Below are 17,063 nucleotides of genomic sequence, written 5' to 3'. Positions count from 1 at the left end.
TGGCAAAGACCGGAGGTTTAATCTGTAAAATGAGAGTGCTTCACACCTACTCCCTACAGGTTCTAGGAATCAGATTCTAACTCTGGGCTTTTAATTAGTATATTTTTAGATCAGTTTATCCTATTAATATCTATCTAGCACAAGCATGGGCAAACTTGGGCCCTCCAGGTGTTTTGGACTTCAACTCCCATAATTTCTAACAGCCGGTAGGCTGGGTTGTTGTAGATTTTTCGGGTTGTATGGCCATGTTCTAGAGGTATTCTCTTCCGACGTTTTGCCTGCATCTGCGGCAGGCATCCTCAGTGGTAGTGAAGTCTGTTGGAAACTAGGAAAATTGGGTTTATATATCTGTGGAAAATCCAGGGTGGGAGAAAGAACTCTTGTCTGTAGGAGCTAAGTGTGAATGTTTCAATTGGCCACCTTGATTAGCATTTGATGGCCGGACAGTTTTTTGGGGTGGCTTGTTATTGCCTAGGGGAATCCTTTGATGAGAGGTGATTAGCTGTCCCAGATTGTTTCAAAGGATTCCCTGAGTAGCTAGCCTTGAGATAGGGCCAGGCTGAGGGATCCCCCCCCCCCACATTCCTATGCATGTTTTCCCCAAAATGGCTTTGTCTTTATTCTTCCTTCTTGTCACTGTCTCTTCCCTCTTTGATGATGTAGTAATGGAATTCTGCGAGGGAACTTCCTCTTTAAGTTTTATTGCCCTGGGTTGACCATGCGGTCTCTCCACCATTTTTCGGGCTCTTCTGCCTTTTCTTCCTTCCAGTAAGGATGCATTTTACCTCTTTCTAGGCAAAATGTAGCTGCATGGACTTTGTACCTTTTACCTCCTTTAGAAGATGAGACTTCGCAAACTAGTTAGCTCCAAGACCTTTTCTATCAGGAATGTATATATTTTTTTAATTCAATAAATATTTTTGGACCTAAAGTTCTGACTCTGCAATCCTGAGCCGTCTAGCAGAATAGAAGCCTATCCCAATTGAGGCATTCACACTTGTCTCCAACAGACAAGAGCTCTTTCTCCCACCCTGGACACTCCACAGATATATAAACCCAATTTTCCTAGTTTTCAACAGACCTCACTACCTCTGAGGACGCCTGCCACAGATGCAGGCAAAACATGTGGAGAGAATGCTTCTAGAACATGGCCATACAGCCTGAAAAACTTACAACAACCTAGTGATTCTGGTCATGAATGCCTTCGACAACAGGTGGTAGTCTGTTAGGAATTGTGGGAGTTGTATTCCACAACACCTGGAGGGCCAAAGTTTGCCCATGCCTGATCTAGCCATACACTGTCTCAGAGTTAAGACATTTCATTGGCTTTTAGGATTCTGCATTTTTCAAAATTATGTCTGGCAAGTCAATGAGCGATTCAGAGACACAGTCGTCTGGAATATCACTGTCCAGAGGGATCTTGGATCAGCTTTATTCCTTTACAATAAAAATGGCATTGAAGAAATTTGGAACAGGATTAATAAGTGAGCAACTCCACCCCAAACTATAAATGAACATATATACAGGATGATTGAAAGAGGGCATCTTGCAGGAGAAACCTTTTTGGGGAAGCCTTTAGTAGCAAATTCCTCCCTTTACAACCAATGTCTTAGAGATATTGCTGCTATTAATAGCCAGCTGCCACAGAACTGCTCACAAGAAAATAATATATCAGCAGTTAAATGTTGTAGCAAGTGAGGAATGTAGAACTCAGTGCATCTCTCCAAGGGCTTGGGCACTTGAAATACAAGTATTTCCCTGAGAGAATCACGCAAAACCAGTGACTCACGCTTAGGTATAGCCACACCAGGGCTCACCTTTGCCCCAGGATGAAATGCTGGCTGAGTCAAGGTGAGCCCTGAAGGGAGGAAAGGAAAACAACCCCAAAACTTCCTTTCTTTCCTAACTGACCTTTCAGAGTTAATTTTCATGCTCCATAGGTACTATGTAATGTATTGTAAGTTTATCCAGGCATTAGAGGAGAGGTAAGGAAAGTGTGTCCATTGTTTGTCCCACCGCCTTCCCCCCATTTTTTCACTTACCCATAAAACAAAACATATACATACATAAACATACTTTAATAATTGCATAACTACATAATTTCTCTCACCAACATACTTACTTACTTAGGGGATCTCTTGTAGTCTGAGGATGATGGTCCTCCAAATGTAGTGTCTTGGCAATGGGCTCATAGGTGGCTGTGGAGTCTTATTCTAGATCCGCATGTTCTCCCACAGTGAGAACATTGGGTTCCAAGGTGGAAGGTGGTCCTGATCAGTGTTGGCTTGACATGCCTTCCTCTTGGCACATTTCTCCCTTTCACCCTCCATTCGTGCCTCTTAAAATTCTGCAGCATTGCTGGTCACAGCTGACCTCCAGTTAAAGCGCTCAAGTGCCAGGGCTTCCCAGTTCTCTCTGTCTATGCCACAATTTTTAAGGTTGGCTTTAAGCCCATCTTTAAATCACTTTTTCCTATCCACCAATGTAATCTAAAATACAAACATGCAGGCAGCCCCCAAGTTACGAACAAGATAGGTTCTCTAGGCATGTTCTTAAGTTGAATTTGTATGTAAGTTGGAACAGTTACATTTTTGCAGTGTTACTCCAAACAAAAGTGTATATCTTTTAGCTTTGGATAAAATAAAGGTAAAGGCAAAGGTTTCCCCTTGATATTAAGTCTAGTTGTGTCCGACTCTGCGGGGTGGTGCTCATCATGAGGAAGAACTTCCTGACTGTGAGAGCTGTTCAGCAGTGGAACTCTCTGCCACAGAGTGTGGTGGAGGCTCCTTCTTTGGAAGCTTTTAAACAGAGGCTGGATGGCCATCTGTCAGGGGTGATTTGAATGCAATATTTCTGCTTCTTGGCAGGGGTTGGACTGGATGGCCCATGAGGTCTCTTCCAACTCTTTGATTCTATGATTCTATGATCACCATTTCTAAGCCGATGAGCCAGCGTTGTTCGTAGATACCTTCTAGGTCATGTGGCCAGCATGATTGCATGGAGTGCCATTATCTCCCCGCCTGAGCGGTACCTGTTGATCTACTCACATTTGCATGTTTTCAAACTGCTAGGTTGGCAGAAGCTGGGGCTAACAGCAGGAGCTCACTTTGCCCTGCAGATTTGAACCTGCAACCTTCCGGTCAGCAAGTTTAGCAGCTCAGTGGTTTAACCCATTTCACCACCGCGGCCCCTTGGATAGCAAAGGGAAGGGTTAACACCCCTGTGGTGGTTATTCTGCTAGCTGTGACCTGTTTGGAAGATCTCCCCTCACTTTCTGTCCCTGTGATAATTGGATTTTGAAAAAATGACTTGTGGAAATGAGGATTGGTGATAAAGCTTCAGTAGAGACAGCTTTTCCCCATGATAACCCTTTCAGGAGTGAATTTCTCTTTCTAGGGGTAGATTTCTCTCACTTACTGTTTTATCACGTGTTGTTCTTTGCTGTGAGTCATTTGTAAGTCAGATGTTTGTAACTCGGGGACTGCCTACACACACACACACAAATATACATGTACATAAAATTAGTGTTTTTCTGCATCTCCTTTGTCACTGTTTCTATAGCTTAACATTTTTCTTTCATCTTATATCTGGCAAGTTATTTACTTCTGGTTGTTCATACATTAACAAATGAATGCCACAACAGTTTATATCTCCCAACTTGTACTTAAATGTACAATGTGGTCAGTTGCATCAACTCACATAATGTTCTTTTATAAGACAATTAAAATGGTCTTTCTTTGTCCATGTGGATAAACTCCTTCAGCAGCTCAATGAAGTGAGAGAACACTCCAAATTCTGTCTTTTTCTCTGCTACTCTCTGCTTCTCTCCAAGCACCTGCATAACACGAGCCTGAAAAATGTAACCGTAACCAAAAGTCCCAGGCTCAGCCATCTCCCCACACTAAGCTCAACTAATCGCTTTTGTGCATCTTATTTTACAGTTGACACACATACACACTAACTGATTTCTTGCATGCTCCAACAGAATGTACCTTGTGTTAACTTGTCAAGTGTGACAGTAGTGAGACACAGATAAGTTTCCTTCCACTTTCATGGCTTTTACAGTTTGTACAAAATATACTTAGCACTTCTCTGTCTCTTTATGAAGTACTCATCGACAAGCATCCACACACTACAGCAGTGGTTCTCAACCTTCCTAATGCTGCGACCCCTTAATACAGGTCCTCATGTTGTGGTGACCCCTAACCATAACATTATTGTTATTGTTACTTCATAACTGTAATTTTGCTACTGTTATGAATTGTAATGTAAATATCTGATATGCAGGATGTATTTTCAGTCCCTGGCCCAAATTTGACACAAATACCCGATACGCCCAAAATTTGAATACTGGTGGGGTTGGCTTGGGTGTGATTGATTTTGTCTTTTGGTAATGCTGGAGTTGCTGGGATTTATAGTTCACCTTAAATCAAAGAGCCTTCTGAACTCCATCAATGATGGAATTGAATCAAACATGGCACACAGAATTCCCATGACCAAGAAAAAATACTGGGAAGGTCTGGTGGACATTGACCTTGAATTTTTGGAGTTGTAGTTCACCTACATCCAGAGAACACTGTGGACTCAAGCAATGATGGATCTGGATGAAACTTGGCACAAATGCTCAATATCCCCAAATGTGAACACTGGTAGAGTTTGGAGAAAATAAACCTTGCTATTTGGGAGTTGTAGTTGTTGGGATTTATAGTTCACCCACAATGAAATAGTATTCTCAACCCCACCAACGATAGAATTGGACCAAACGTTCCACACAGAACCCCCATGACCAACAGAAAATATTAAGTTAACTGATGGTCTTTGGCGACCCCTCTGACACCCCCTCGCGATCCCCACAGGGGTCCCGACCCCCAGGTTGAGAAACACTGCACTACAGCATCCACAGGAAACAGCATAAAGGCACAATCCATACAATTCTACTCTTCTTAGTAATCAATGCAACAACAATGGAATTCTCAATTTGTACTCCCTCCTCACAAGAAATGTGCAACATCTCTGCCAGACTGTTCCTTCTTTAACAGAGTATGAGTGAATCGAAATTGTGTCTCTGCCTGTTACTGTATAAACCCCGCAGTGTAGAGCTGCAAATAATTTCCTGGCTCCATTTGCTTTGGCAAGCCTCATTCGCAAAAGACTAATCGTGCTCAGAATTTCTCAATCCCATTTACTTCCAGTCCAAGTGCAACTATGTGCTGCTAAGCCTTTTTAGCATGCCAGCACATGTTTGCAATCTATCTCCATTTTGGAGTTGATACTAAGAACAAGAGGAGTGAACTATATCATTGAATAAGCACAATGCTGAATGAGCAGGTTCTTGTAGTTGATGGCAGAGATTCAGGACTGGAGTTCAGATGTTGTCTTTGCTACAGATTTCTTCTATGGGTTTGACTTGTCTCTTTGGAAACGATGAGCCTTATAGACAAACCTTCTCTGACCTTGGGTTCTCCAGAGGGTTTGGGCTACAACTCCCTGCATTTCTGATCCTTGGCAATGCTGGTCCGGGGAGGTGATAAAGGTGGTGCTTACAGTGGTTCTCAACCTGGGGTCCGCAGATGTTTTTGGCCTTCAACTCCCAGAAATCCTAACAGCTGGTAAACTGGCTGGGATTTCTGGGAGTTGTAGGCCAGAAACATCTGGGGACCCCAGGTTGAGAACCACTGTCTACAGGCTTAGCATCCTTTATCTGAAAATCCAAAGTGTTTTGGAAGATTTCATAGAATCATAAAATCATAAGGTTGGAAGAGACCTTGTGTGCCAACCAGTCCAACCCCCTGCCAAGAAGCAGGAAAATCACATTCAAAGCATCCCTGACTGATGGCCATCCAGCCTCTGTTTAAAAGGCTCCAAAGAAGGAGCCACACTCCAGGGCACAGAGTTCCACTGCTGAACAGCTCTCAGTTAGAAAGTTCTTCCTCATGTTCAGGTGGAATCACTTTTCCTTTAGTTTGAAGCCATTGTTCCGTGTCCAAGTTTACAGGTCAGCAGAAAACAAGTTTGTTTCCTCCTTCCTATGACTTTCCCCTCACATATTTATACATGACCCTCATCATGTCTCCTCTCAGCCTTCTCTTTCCATCTCTTTTCTTCAAACCACTCCTCATAGGGCTTGTTCTTCAGATCCTTGATCATTTTAGTTGCCCTCCTCTGGATGCATTCCAACTTGTATTTTTTTAAAATATATTTTTTTATTTTAGGACATACACATATACAAACACAACAGTTACAATTCCCACTACCACCACATTTTCCCACCACCACCATGTCAACTTGTCAACATCTCCCTTCAATTGTGGTTCCCAGAATTGGACACAATATTCCCGGTGTGGTCGGACCAAGGCAGAATAGTAGCATGTCTTTCCTGGATCTCTGTATTTGCATCTAATGCAAAATGAGATATATTGGAGAAGGGACCAAGTGAATACACAAAATGATATTATGTTTAATATATACGGAGACTGAAGGTAATTTTTTTACAGTATTTTCAATAATATGTTGTCAAAGGCTTTCATGGCCAGAATCACTGTGAGTTTTTTGGGCTGTATGGACATATTTCAGAACCATTCTCTCCTGATATTTTGCTCACACATGTGGCAGGCATCCTCAGAGGTTGTGTGGTCTGTTGGAAACTAGTCTAATGAGGAGGAAACCATGAAAATGAACAAAATCTGGATACCGGTATTAAAAAACTCTAAAATCAGGATGTCAGGATAAAATTAGGATAAAATCAGAATAAAGAGCAACACTCAAACAACAGGGGAATGCTTGACATGAAATGAGAGCCAGTTAACATCTCCCAACAAAAGATTCCCCCAGGCAGGAACCAGCCAGTCTTTGAAGCTGCAAGGCCATTACATGCTAATCAAGGTGACCAATTGCAACATTTAAGCAAACAAGAGTCCTTCCTCCCATCCTGGACATTTTACACCTATATAAACCTCAGCTGTCTAGTTTCCACAACCTCTGAGGATGCCTGCCATAGATGTGGGTGAAATGTCAGGAGAAAATGCTTCTGGAACATGGCCATACAGAAAACTCACAGCAACTCATTTTCAATAATACTGTAAACAAAGCTTGTGGCCTTCAAAGGTGTCACTCACAGACACCGATGTGGACAATTTCAAATTTTGGAGTATTTCGGGATTCTGGAAGAGAGATTCTCGATCTCTGTTTACATCCGAGTTGTCTCCCTGATCAGGATCCAGGATGACTAGTAAAGGTTAAAATAGAGTTAAAATTCAACATAACCTGCAAAGGCTGTGTGCCTGTCTCCAGCTCACTAGGAGAGCAGCAGTCCGCTACAGTTTCCAAGCCATAATTGATTTGTTCCTGCAACTTGCAAAGACTTTCCAGGAGCTTTAGTACATATTGATTTAATTCCTTCCTTCTTTACTCCTAGCCATTGTAGTGTAAGGGCTCAACATATTTTTTTGCTCTGTATCTACCTTCTGGCTAGAATAGACATTGGCAAACTTTGGCCCTCCAGGTGTTTTGGACTACAATACCCACAATTCCTAACAGCCTATCAGCTGTTAGGAGTTGTGGGAGTTGCAGTCCAAAACACCCGGGGGGCCAAAGTTTGCCCATGCCTGGCCTAGAAACAACTGGGCTAGATTAAAGAGGTTTTTTTTGTTCTGTCTCCGAAATAAGGAAAAATCTCTTCATTTCACCTTGACCTGGAAATAGCTACTTTATGGAAGATTTCTGCCTTAAAATGGCCAAATAGGACTTTTTGTGTGTGTTTCCTTCAAATGACACAGTATGAGTAACTGTAATTGGTACCCATTGCCTAACGCTTAATGACATCACCAGGCCGTATCCCTAGGTCTCAGATTTCATCCCAGAAATCTCATTGGTTTGGAAAAATCCTGAGCTGGCATTCCTCATTTCTTGTTCCAGTGTAGAAGAGGATAAATCTACTATGCAACATTTTGTCTGTGTTTGCACACACAAGATGCCCATCCGTGGCATTCGGTCTGAGATGTGTGACTTCTAAGTGGAGCTCTAAATCCACTATGCAACGTTTTGCCTGTGTTTGCACACACAATATACCCATCTGTGGCATTTGGTCTGAGATGTGTGACTTCTAAGTGCATCTCCTCTTCCACAAATTGTCTAATAAATCTTGCAAGCCTGATGCAATTTCAGGAAAATGTTACCTGACAAACATACGTGGCATAGTAGCACTACAAATGGTGTCTCATAGATAGTATGGAATTGTGAAGAGACGAAATAAAAGACATATGTTTTCATCTGTTGAAATGGGTTTGGAAGAAGGATTAACCACATAAAAGCATCTGGAAACATGAACTCCTTTATTTGAAACATGATCTTGAATAAAGACATTTCTCCATAGTTTCCCCTCTCCCTGGACATCTGAGCCATTGTTGATTTTAAGTGCTAATACCTTACTTTACTTACTTTTTTACTTATAAAAATAATAATATAATAATAAAACTTTATTTATATTCTGCTCTATCTCCCCAAAGGGACTCAGGGCGGATTCCAAACATAAAAGGCAAACATTCAGTGCCCGAATACAACAACAACACGTCCATAATAACAAAATTTATACAACATATAAATACAAATTATAACTTAACAAACTAAAATTAAATAAAAAGTACATCCTGTTATAAGACAAAACTTACTTAGGTGATCCCTTGTGGATGATGGTCCTCCATGATGGTCCTCCATGTGTAGTGCCCAGTTTTAGAGTGTCTCGATGTATTGTTTATTGTTGTTTATTCTGCTTAACTGTTTTTAATTTGCTTTAGGTGTTGTATTGTTGTATTGCGTTTTGAGGCCTTGGCCTATGTAAGCCGCATCGAGTCCTTCGGGAGATGCTAGCGGGGTACAAATAAAGTAATAATAATAATAATAATAATAATAATAATAATAATAATGTCTTGACTGTGGGTCTGTAGATGTCTGTGGAGCCCTATTCTTGCCCCACATGTTCTTCCACAGTGAGGGCATTGGTTTCCAGGTGGAAGGTGGTCCTGGTCAGGCACATTTCTCTCTTTCGCCCTCCATTTGTGCCTCTTCAAATTCCACAGCATTGCTAGTCACAGCTGACCTCCAGTGAGAATGCTCAAGGGCCAGAGCTTCCCAGTTCTTGGTGTCTATGCCACAGTTAAAGTTGGCTTTAAGCCCATCTTTAAATCCCTTTTCCTGTCCACCAACATTACATTTCCCATTCTTGAGTTGGGAGTATAGTAACTGCTTTGGGAGATGGTGATTGGGCATTCGGACAGTGTGATCAGTCCAGCAGGGTTGATGGTGGAGGACCATCGCTTCAATGCTGGTGGTCTTTGCTTCTTCCAGCACACTGACATTTGTCTGCCTGTCTTCCTAAGAGATTGGCAGGACTTTTCAGAGGCAACGCTGATGGAATTGAGTGTGACTTCCGTAGACAGTCCATGTTTCTCAAGCGTATAGCAGAGTTGGGAAGGCAGTAGCTTTATAAACAAGCACATTGGTCTTCCTACGGATGTTCTGATCCTCAAACACTCTCTGCTTCATTCGGAAGAATGCTGCACTTGCAGAGCTTGGGCGATGTTGAATTTTAGTGTCAATGTTGACTTTTGTGGTGAGGTGGTTGCCAAGGGATCAGAAATGGTAAATATTTTTTAATGTTACACCATTAAGCTGTATTTCTGGCATTGCAGAAGAATTGGGTGAAAAAAGTCATGGTTTTGAGTTATTGTACTCCAGCTTGTATTGTCTGCTCTCCACATTTGTGAATTTAACTTTACAGATTTGATTATTTGCAGATTTGCAGAATATGCTTTCTCTGAGAATTTTTCATCCTCCAGTGCAATGTCTGAAGTTAAATAGTCAGTGCACCTGGGCATAGAATTGCACTGGAAAACCCAGAGATTCCTAGAGAGCTGTTGTCTCGGTAAAAAGAAGTGTTTATTTATCTGTGTTTTTCCACTTTTGTGAAGGTTCTGTGCTCTTAAACTCTGTGAAAATGGAAGGCTTACTGTAATTGGACATGACCATTAGTCATACTCCAAAATAGAGCAGCAATCCAAAAAAGACATCTCCCCAGCTCCAGCTCCGCTTTCTGTTTGAGACACATCACTTTCTGTGACTGATGCACATTAAGGGCTTTTTTTTTTCTTTTTGCATGCTTTTGTAAAAGTTTGTTGTCTGGCCACCACAGTTTGAAGCTAGCTTTGAACTGTGTTAAATAGTCAGTGCAGGTGGGGTCTTCGTATATATTGTTTTTTGATGACACAAGAATGTGAATATATATTATTGTTGTTTTAAATTGTTATTTTATGGTGTTTTATACTTATCGATTTATTTGAGTAATTGTTCACATGATTTTAATATGTTGTAAGCTGCTTTGGGTCCTGTGAGGAAGAAAAGCGGGATATAAATAAAGATTTATTATTATATGTTATTATAGTTATTCCTCCTGAATGTGGGGGTTGGGGTCATAGACGTGGACTAACATAAAGGATAGTTCATGTATTGTTGAGGGATTTTGCAGCCGGAATCACAGAGGTATTGTATAGTATCCGGGCTATATGGTCGTGTTCTGGCAGCATTTTCTCCTGATATTTCAGCTGCATCCATGACTGGCATTTTCACAGGATCCTCTGAAAATGTCAGCCACAGATTCAGGTGAAATGTCAGGGGAAAATGATGCTAGAACACAGCCATATAGCCCAGAAACCAGTTGTAAGGATGTTTGCCAAGATGGATCTTACAAGCTTTTCTCCATTAAGTGACACTGGAAATATTTGTTATGATTGTTACTCATCCCGAGTCCAAGAATGGCATTTTTTGTAGGCCAGAATGAGTGACGTTATGGAAATTCCTGCTGACGGAAATGTTTAGGGAGATTGAGTGGGATGGAAAGTGGACTCATGTTGCTGAAACCCATTTCCCCCAGATTGGAACAAGTAGAGAAGGACCATCCCAACACAGAGGGGTGTGGAGGCTGGAAGGATTGGAAATGCTGGTCAAAGCCTGGCAGTGGTGCCATGACTTCCATGTTTGTTAAGTTGTGGATTATAAATCAATTTTTATAGTACTGTCCAAGGTCCTGAATCTTTCTATGGAGGTGGGTGTGGGTGGGTTACATTTCAGCACCTCAGAGAGGCATCCCGTTGACGGTCATACAAAATCCAAAGTGGAGTGAGTCACTGACCAGCTGCCAGGGATGCCTCTTATTTGGTAACTGAGCAAAGGTGTGGAAAGACGAATTGTTTAGACTAGATTGGGTTTTCTTGCAAAACATGTCCCATGTTGAATACTGCTTTCTCTGCTTTGGTGTGACCTTCTAATGCCATTTTATCCTTTGTTTCCCTACAGACTTTTGTGAATGATGTACGGATTCCTGACCAGAAGTACATCACGTTAAAACTGAATGATGTGATCCGCTTCGGCTATGATATCCTTTTTCACCTGTCTGCAGTCTTTATGTACTGATATATATATATATATATATATATAGAGAGAGAGAGAGAGACAGACAGACAGACAGACAGACAGTGAGACAGAGACAGACACACACACACACACACACACTAGCTATCCCCTGCCATGTGTTGCTGTGGCCCAGTCTGTGTATATGTGTTTTGTGTGTATATGTGTGTGTGTATTTGTGTATATGAGTTTATATATGTCGTTTTGTGCTTGCACTGTAGCATCTTTTCCTTTTTTTGACCCTTTAAGTCCCTTCCACTGTGTTTTCAGTGTTTTTATGAGTAATGGTCACTTGTTGGCCTGATAGGTGTGATGTGTTCAAATTTGGCGGCAATTCATCCAGTGGTTTTTGAGTTATGTTAATCCCACAAATGAACATTCCATACACACACACACACACACACACACATTATTTTACTGTTTAGTGTGAGGTGGAAATTATAAAACCTTCTCTTTGTGGCTGGACTTCAAATCTCAGTATTCCTCGCCATTGTCTGTGTTGTTAGGATTTCTGAGATTCACAGTCCAACCACATCAGGAGGAATGAGGCTCGGTTTACAGAAATAATGCATCAATAATTACTACTGATGGCTAAGCCTGATTGTATCAGATGCAATCTGCCCAGTTTCCTGTTCAGCCGTGGAGTTCAGTGAATGACCCGAGGCTAATCTGTACTTTACAGCCTCAGAAATGTGCTACCTGAGATCACATTACTCAATGGGTTGCTGTGAATTTTCCGGGTTGTATGGCCATGTTCCAGAAGCATTCTCTCCTAATGTTTCACTCACATCTATGGCAGGCATCCTCAGAGGTTGTGAGGTTAGTTGGAAGCTAGGCAAATGATGTTTATATATCTGTGTATTCAGTCAGGCTTTGAAGCTACAAGGCCATTCAATGCTAATCAAGGTGACCAACTGCAACATTCACACTTGCCTCCAACAGAGAAGAGATCTTTCTCCCACCCTGGGCATTCTACAGATATATTCAAACCATTTTCCCTAGTTCCCAAACAGACCACACAACCTCTGGGGATGCCTTCCATAAATGTGGGTGAAACGTCAGGAGAGAATGCTTCTGGAACATGGCCATACAGCCTGGAAAACTCATAGCAACCCAGTGATTCTGGCCATGAAAGCCTTCAACAATACATTAGTTAATGTTATGAGTATAAATGCAGCTCTGAAGAATCTCTCCCTACCACCATCCTTCCTTTCTTTGGAAATTGACTGACAGGAGTCCTTCTATCCACCAAAATGCTCATGGCCCCTTTGTGATCTCTGATTCCTTTGCCCCATAATAATTGATTAAGGCAAGATGGTGTAGCTCCAAACTCACAGTATGGTTCCTAAACTATTGCTCCCATGTATCTCATTATTCCAAGGGTTTGTTTCCTTTGTCTTGGAATTGTTCTCTTTCTTAGAGGCATCCCCTATAACAGTGGTTCTCAACATGTGGGTCCCCAGATGTTTTGGCCTTCAGTTCCCAGAAATCCTAACAGCTAGTAAACTGGCTGAGATTTCTGGGAGTTGTAGGCCAAAACACCTGGGGACCCACAGGTTGAGAACCACTGCCCTATAAGTTGTCCTTCCAGGAGAATCTACTGTTCTCTTTTAGAAAAGCTTCATCCTCATTGATAAATTTGACTGTAATATTGTTAAATACAAGCTGCTGTACCTTTCCTCCAGAATTTACTTCCTGCAGGCATATCCTCTCACATCTTCAAGCAAGTGCAGGTGTTTTGGGTCACTGAAGCAGCTCTTTTTCCATTCATGTTCAGTTTTGTATAAGCAGTGTAACAGCATTCTAGCCTTTTCCCCAAACATCTTTGCAAAAGGCCCTTGCAAAATGTCTGTTGTCCTTTCTTTTGCCCAGCTCTAGCAAGTGAAAGAAAAAGTATATAGAGCTCATGGTGGCTACGCCTGTCCTCAATCAAGTCAGTGACCCACTTCATCACAGAAGAAGCCCTGTCTCTATCAGCTACATACTGAGGTAGAGCTTATGGTTCAAAGTACAAAACAGAAAAGCTTTTAAACAGCTCAAACACTCGCCCTTAACCCAAAAGATACGTGCTCACTTTATTTTAATGTGTTGTCGAAGGCTTTCATGGCCGGAATCACTGGGTTGCTGTGAGTTTTCCGGGCTGTATGGCCATCTTCCAGAAGCATTCTCTCCTGATGTTTTGCCCACCTCAGTGGCTGGGATCCTCAGAGGTTGTGAGGTCTGTTGGAAACTAGGCAAGTGGGGTTTCTATATTTGTGGAATGTCCAGGGTGGGAGAAAGAACTCTTGTCTGTTGGAGGCAGGTGTGAATGCTGCAATTGATCACCTTGATTAGCATTGAATAACCTTGCAGCTTCAAGGCTTGGCTGATTCCTGCCTGAGGTAGTTGTTTGTTGGGAAGTGATCCACTGGCCCGACTTGTTTCTTGTCTTGAATTCCCCACAAATCAAGGAACATGAAAGGCACTGCAGACTAATTCAACCAGAGAAGTCAGCCATAGCAGAGCATTTGATGAACCAACCTGGACACAGTATACTATTTGAGAACACAGAAATGCTACACCATTCTAACAACCACCAAGTCAGACTACACAGAGAAGCCATTGAAATCCACAAGCATGTGGACAATTTCATCAGAAAGGAGGAAACCATGAAAATGAACAAAATCTGGCTATCAGTATTAAAAAAAAACTCTAAAATCAGGACAGTACATAAAGAACAACACTCAAAAACAGGGGAATTCCAGACAAGAAATAATTAGGGCCTGCTAATCCCCTCCCAACAAAGGATTCCCCCAGTAGAAAGCATCCAAGCCTTGAAGCTGCAAGGCTATTCCATGCTAATCAAGGTGATCAATTGAAGCATTCACACTTACCGTAAACAGACAAGAGTTCTTTCTCCCACCCTGGACATTTCACAGATATATCAACCTTGCAACCTCTGAGGATGCCTGCCATCAGAAGAAAAAGCTTCTGGAAAATGGCGATACAGCCTGAAAAACTCACGGCAACTCACTTTATTTTGTTTCTTCCACCAATCCCATGCAACTTGCTTGCTGTGTCCTGTTAGCTGAGCTTCTGTTTGCCAAGCAATGCCGAGCAAAGTCATCTGAGAACACATTATGTGGCCCAATACATTTCACAGCTGGAACCCGAACAGGGGATAAAAGAAGATGGAAAACTAGCCAAAATTTAATCAGAAGATGGAAAGGTTACCGTTTTGTTTTACTGATGCTCAGCAGGGAATTCTTGTGCAGAACAGTAAATTTGCCCAGCGCTTATTTTAACGGCCATTTGAAGGCAACACGAAGGTCCTTTTTATTATTTTGAAAACCCTGTCTCTTAAAAAAGAAACACTCTCACACACTTTGTTCTGTTGTCGTTCTCTTGTTTCTTTCCACTTTTCCTGGCCATAATTGTGGGTCTGAGGCAGGTATGATTATAGGAAAACTATGCAGCACACATTATGTCTGGACTTGGCACAGATCTGAAGATGTTAAACTTGGCATCTCTTACCGGCTCTGAGATGAGCTCTTGCGCATGCGAATAGTATGGTCTCTGGTGTGCATCCTAGACATGCGCGCCCTCCCATTCTCTTCTCACCCTCCCTTCGTTCTCATTGATTGCTTCTCATCAAACTGCTGAACTGTTTCTCACAGTTTAAAATAACTAGGTCAGCGGTAAAATTCTCCTCCTGATTAATAAGGCATCGATTTTATATAACTTCCTGAATGATGCTGTGATCACTTCTGATTTTTTTTCCTTTTTCACCTCATCTTTAATCTAGTCTGACTCTGGCATTGTTGTCATATGCTTTTGATATGGCAAGCAGAATTTTCCTAATGTTTTCCCTTTCTGTTTTTGTTTTAAGCGGATTAGAGTATGACCGGCATTTCTTGGCAGCAGGCACGGGTCTCTCCAAAGTCCTTGTGTGTGTGTTGAGGTCGTTCTGTGTTGTTTGCGTGTGCTGATGGAGGGAAGAGACTATCCAGGCTTTTTGTGTTGAAATGAAATAACTCGCAACCCAAATCATATGTCTAATTCCTGGTTTCTCTCTCTCTCCTGTCTTAGTCATATTTTGGGAAAGCATCCTGCCAGCTTCCTTCTCGTGCAGCCCTTTATGGCTCTTTCATATTGCCTGTGTCAGCAGTGTTCTCATGCAGAAGGACACGCATCTGTCAGCTATGGCAAAAAAAAACTTAGCTGGGTTCCTCAAGTGTGCCAAAAATGTGTTCTGTCCTTGGCCTGTTTTTGACTGTAACATTTAAAATCCTTTCTTACATCTTCAGACTCTCTCAAATGATTGTTTGTGCTTTTCTGTATCAAAACCCATGGAAGCAAGACAAACCAACACTTCTGTGCAGCTGTGAATCTAACCAATCTAAATCTACTCCATTGAATTAGTTACAGTTAAACCTTTGGTTTCTTTCTTATGGGGTATTGTGTACTTATGGATGTAAATGCTATGCTAAGCCTCTCCTGAGCGAAGGAATCATAGAATCATAGAGTTGGACGAGACCTCATGGGCCATCCAGTCCAACCTCCTGCTGAGAAGCAGGAAAATTACATTCAGAGCACCCCCGACAGATGGCCATCCAGCCTCTGTTTAAAAGCTTCCAAAGAAGGAGCCTCCACCACACTCCGGGGCAGAGAGTTCCACTGCTGAATAGCTCTCATAGTCAGGAAGTTCTTCCTAATCTTCATAATATTCCAGGTGTGGTCCAACCAAGGCAGAATAGCGGGGTAGCATGACTTCCCTGGATCTAGACACTAGACTCCTATTGGTACAGGCCAAAATCCCATTGGCTTTTTTTGCTGCTGCATCACATTGTTGGAAGATAGATGCTTTTGAACTGTGGCGTTGCAGGAAAATTCTGAGAGTGCCTTGGACTGTGAGAAGATCCAACCAGTCCATACTTCAGGAAATAAAGCCCAACTGCTCATTAGAGGGAAGGATATTAGAGGCAAAGATGAAGTACTTTGGCCACATCATGAGAAGACAGGAAAGCTTGGAGAAGACGTTGATGCTGGGGAAAAAGAAAGGAAAAAGGAAGAGGGGCCGACCAAGGGAAAGATTGATGAATGGCATCCATGAAGAGACTGGCTTGACTCTGAAGGAGCTGGGGGTGGTGACGGTCAACAGGGAGTTCTGGTGTGGGCTGGTCCATGAGGTCACAAAGAGTTGGAAGCGACTGAACGAATAAACAACAACAAGCCTCTTCTGTGGTACGGTAGGCATGTTGCAAACAGTGTAACTTGATCTCTGTACCTGTCTGCCAACTTCTCTCAAATGCTGGTCTTCCTCTGATTGGGAGGTAAAGCTCCACACCCAAGTTTCCTAGAGAAGCTATATAATATCGCCATCTTCAAATATTTGAGAGATGAACAGACTGAAGAAGAGCAAGCTTGTTTTCTCTTAATAGCTCATCTCCAAATGAATTATTAGAAAGGAGATTTTGGCTTTAATACTAAGAGTCACTTTCCAACAGTACCATGGACTGTCTTAGAGGACATTGGGTAAAGATAGGTTAGCCATCATTTAGGAATACTATAGTGATTGGTAGATGGATAGAAAGACTGAATTTTGTGATTTGTGTACTCTTAAT

General features: G+C 42.0%; 1 protein-coding gene across 7 annotated transcripts in view; it reads left to right on the top strand.

The window, feature by feature from the left end:
• The window catches only part of CEP170B (centrosomal protein 170B), a 119,018-nt gene that overhangs the window by 25,305 nt on the left and 76,650 nt on the right, over positions 1 to 17,063 (top strand). For all 7 annotated transcript variants that reach the window (XM_067463033.1, XM_067463036.1, XM_067463035.1 and 4 more), the window contains exon 4: positions 11,347 to 11,427. In XM_067463033.1, the coding sequence (XP_067319134.1) occupies positions 11,347 to 11,427 (81 nt within the window). The remainder of the gene's footprint in view (positions 1 to 11,346; positions 11,428 to 17,063) is intronic.

The sequence above is a fragment of the Anolis sagrei genome, chromosome 1, assembly GCF_037176765.1.
Source record: "Anolis sagrei isolate rAnoSag1 chromosome 1, rAnoSag1.mat, whole genome shotgun sequence".
NCBI lineage: Eukaryota > Metazoa > Chordata > Lepidosauria > Squamata > Dactyloidae > Anolis > Anolis sagrei.
This window is presented reverse-complemented; position numbering and strand designations above follow the sequence as displayed.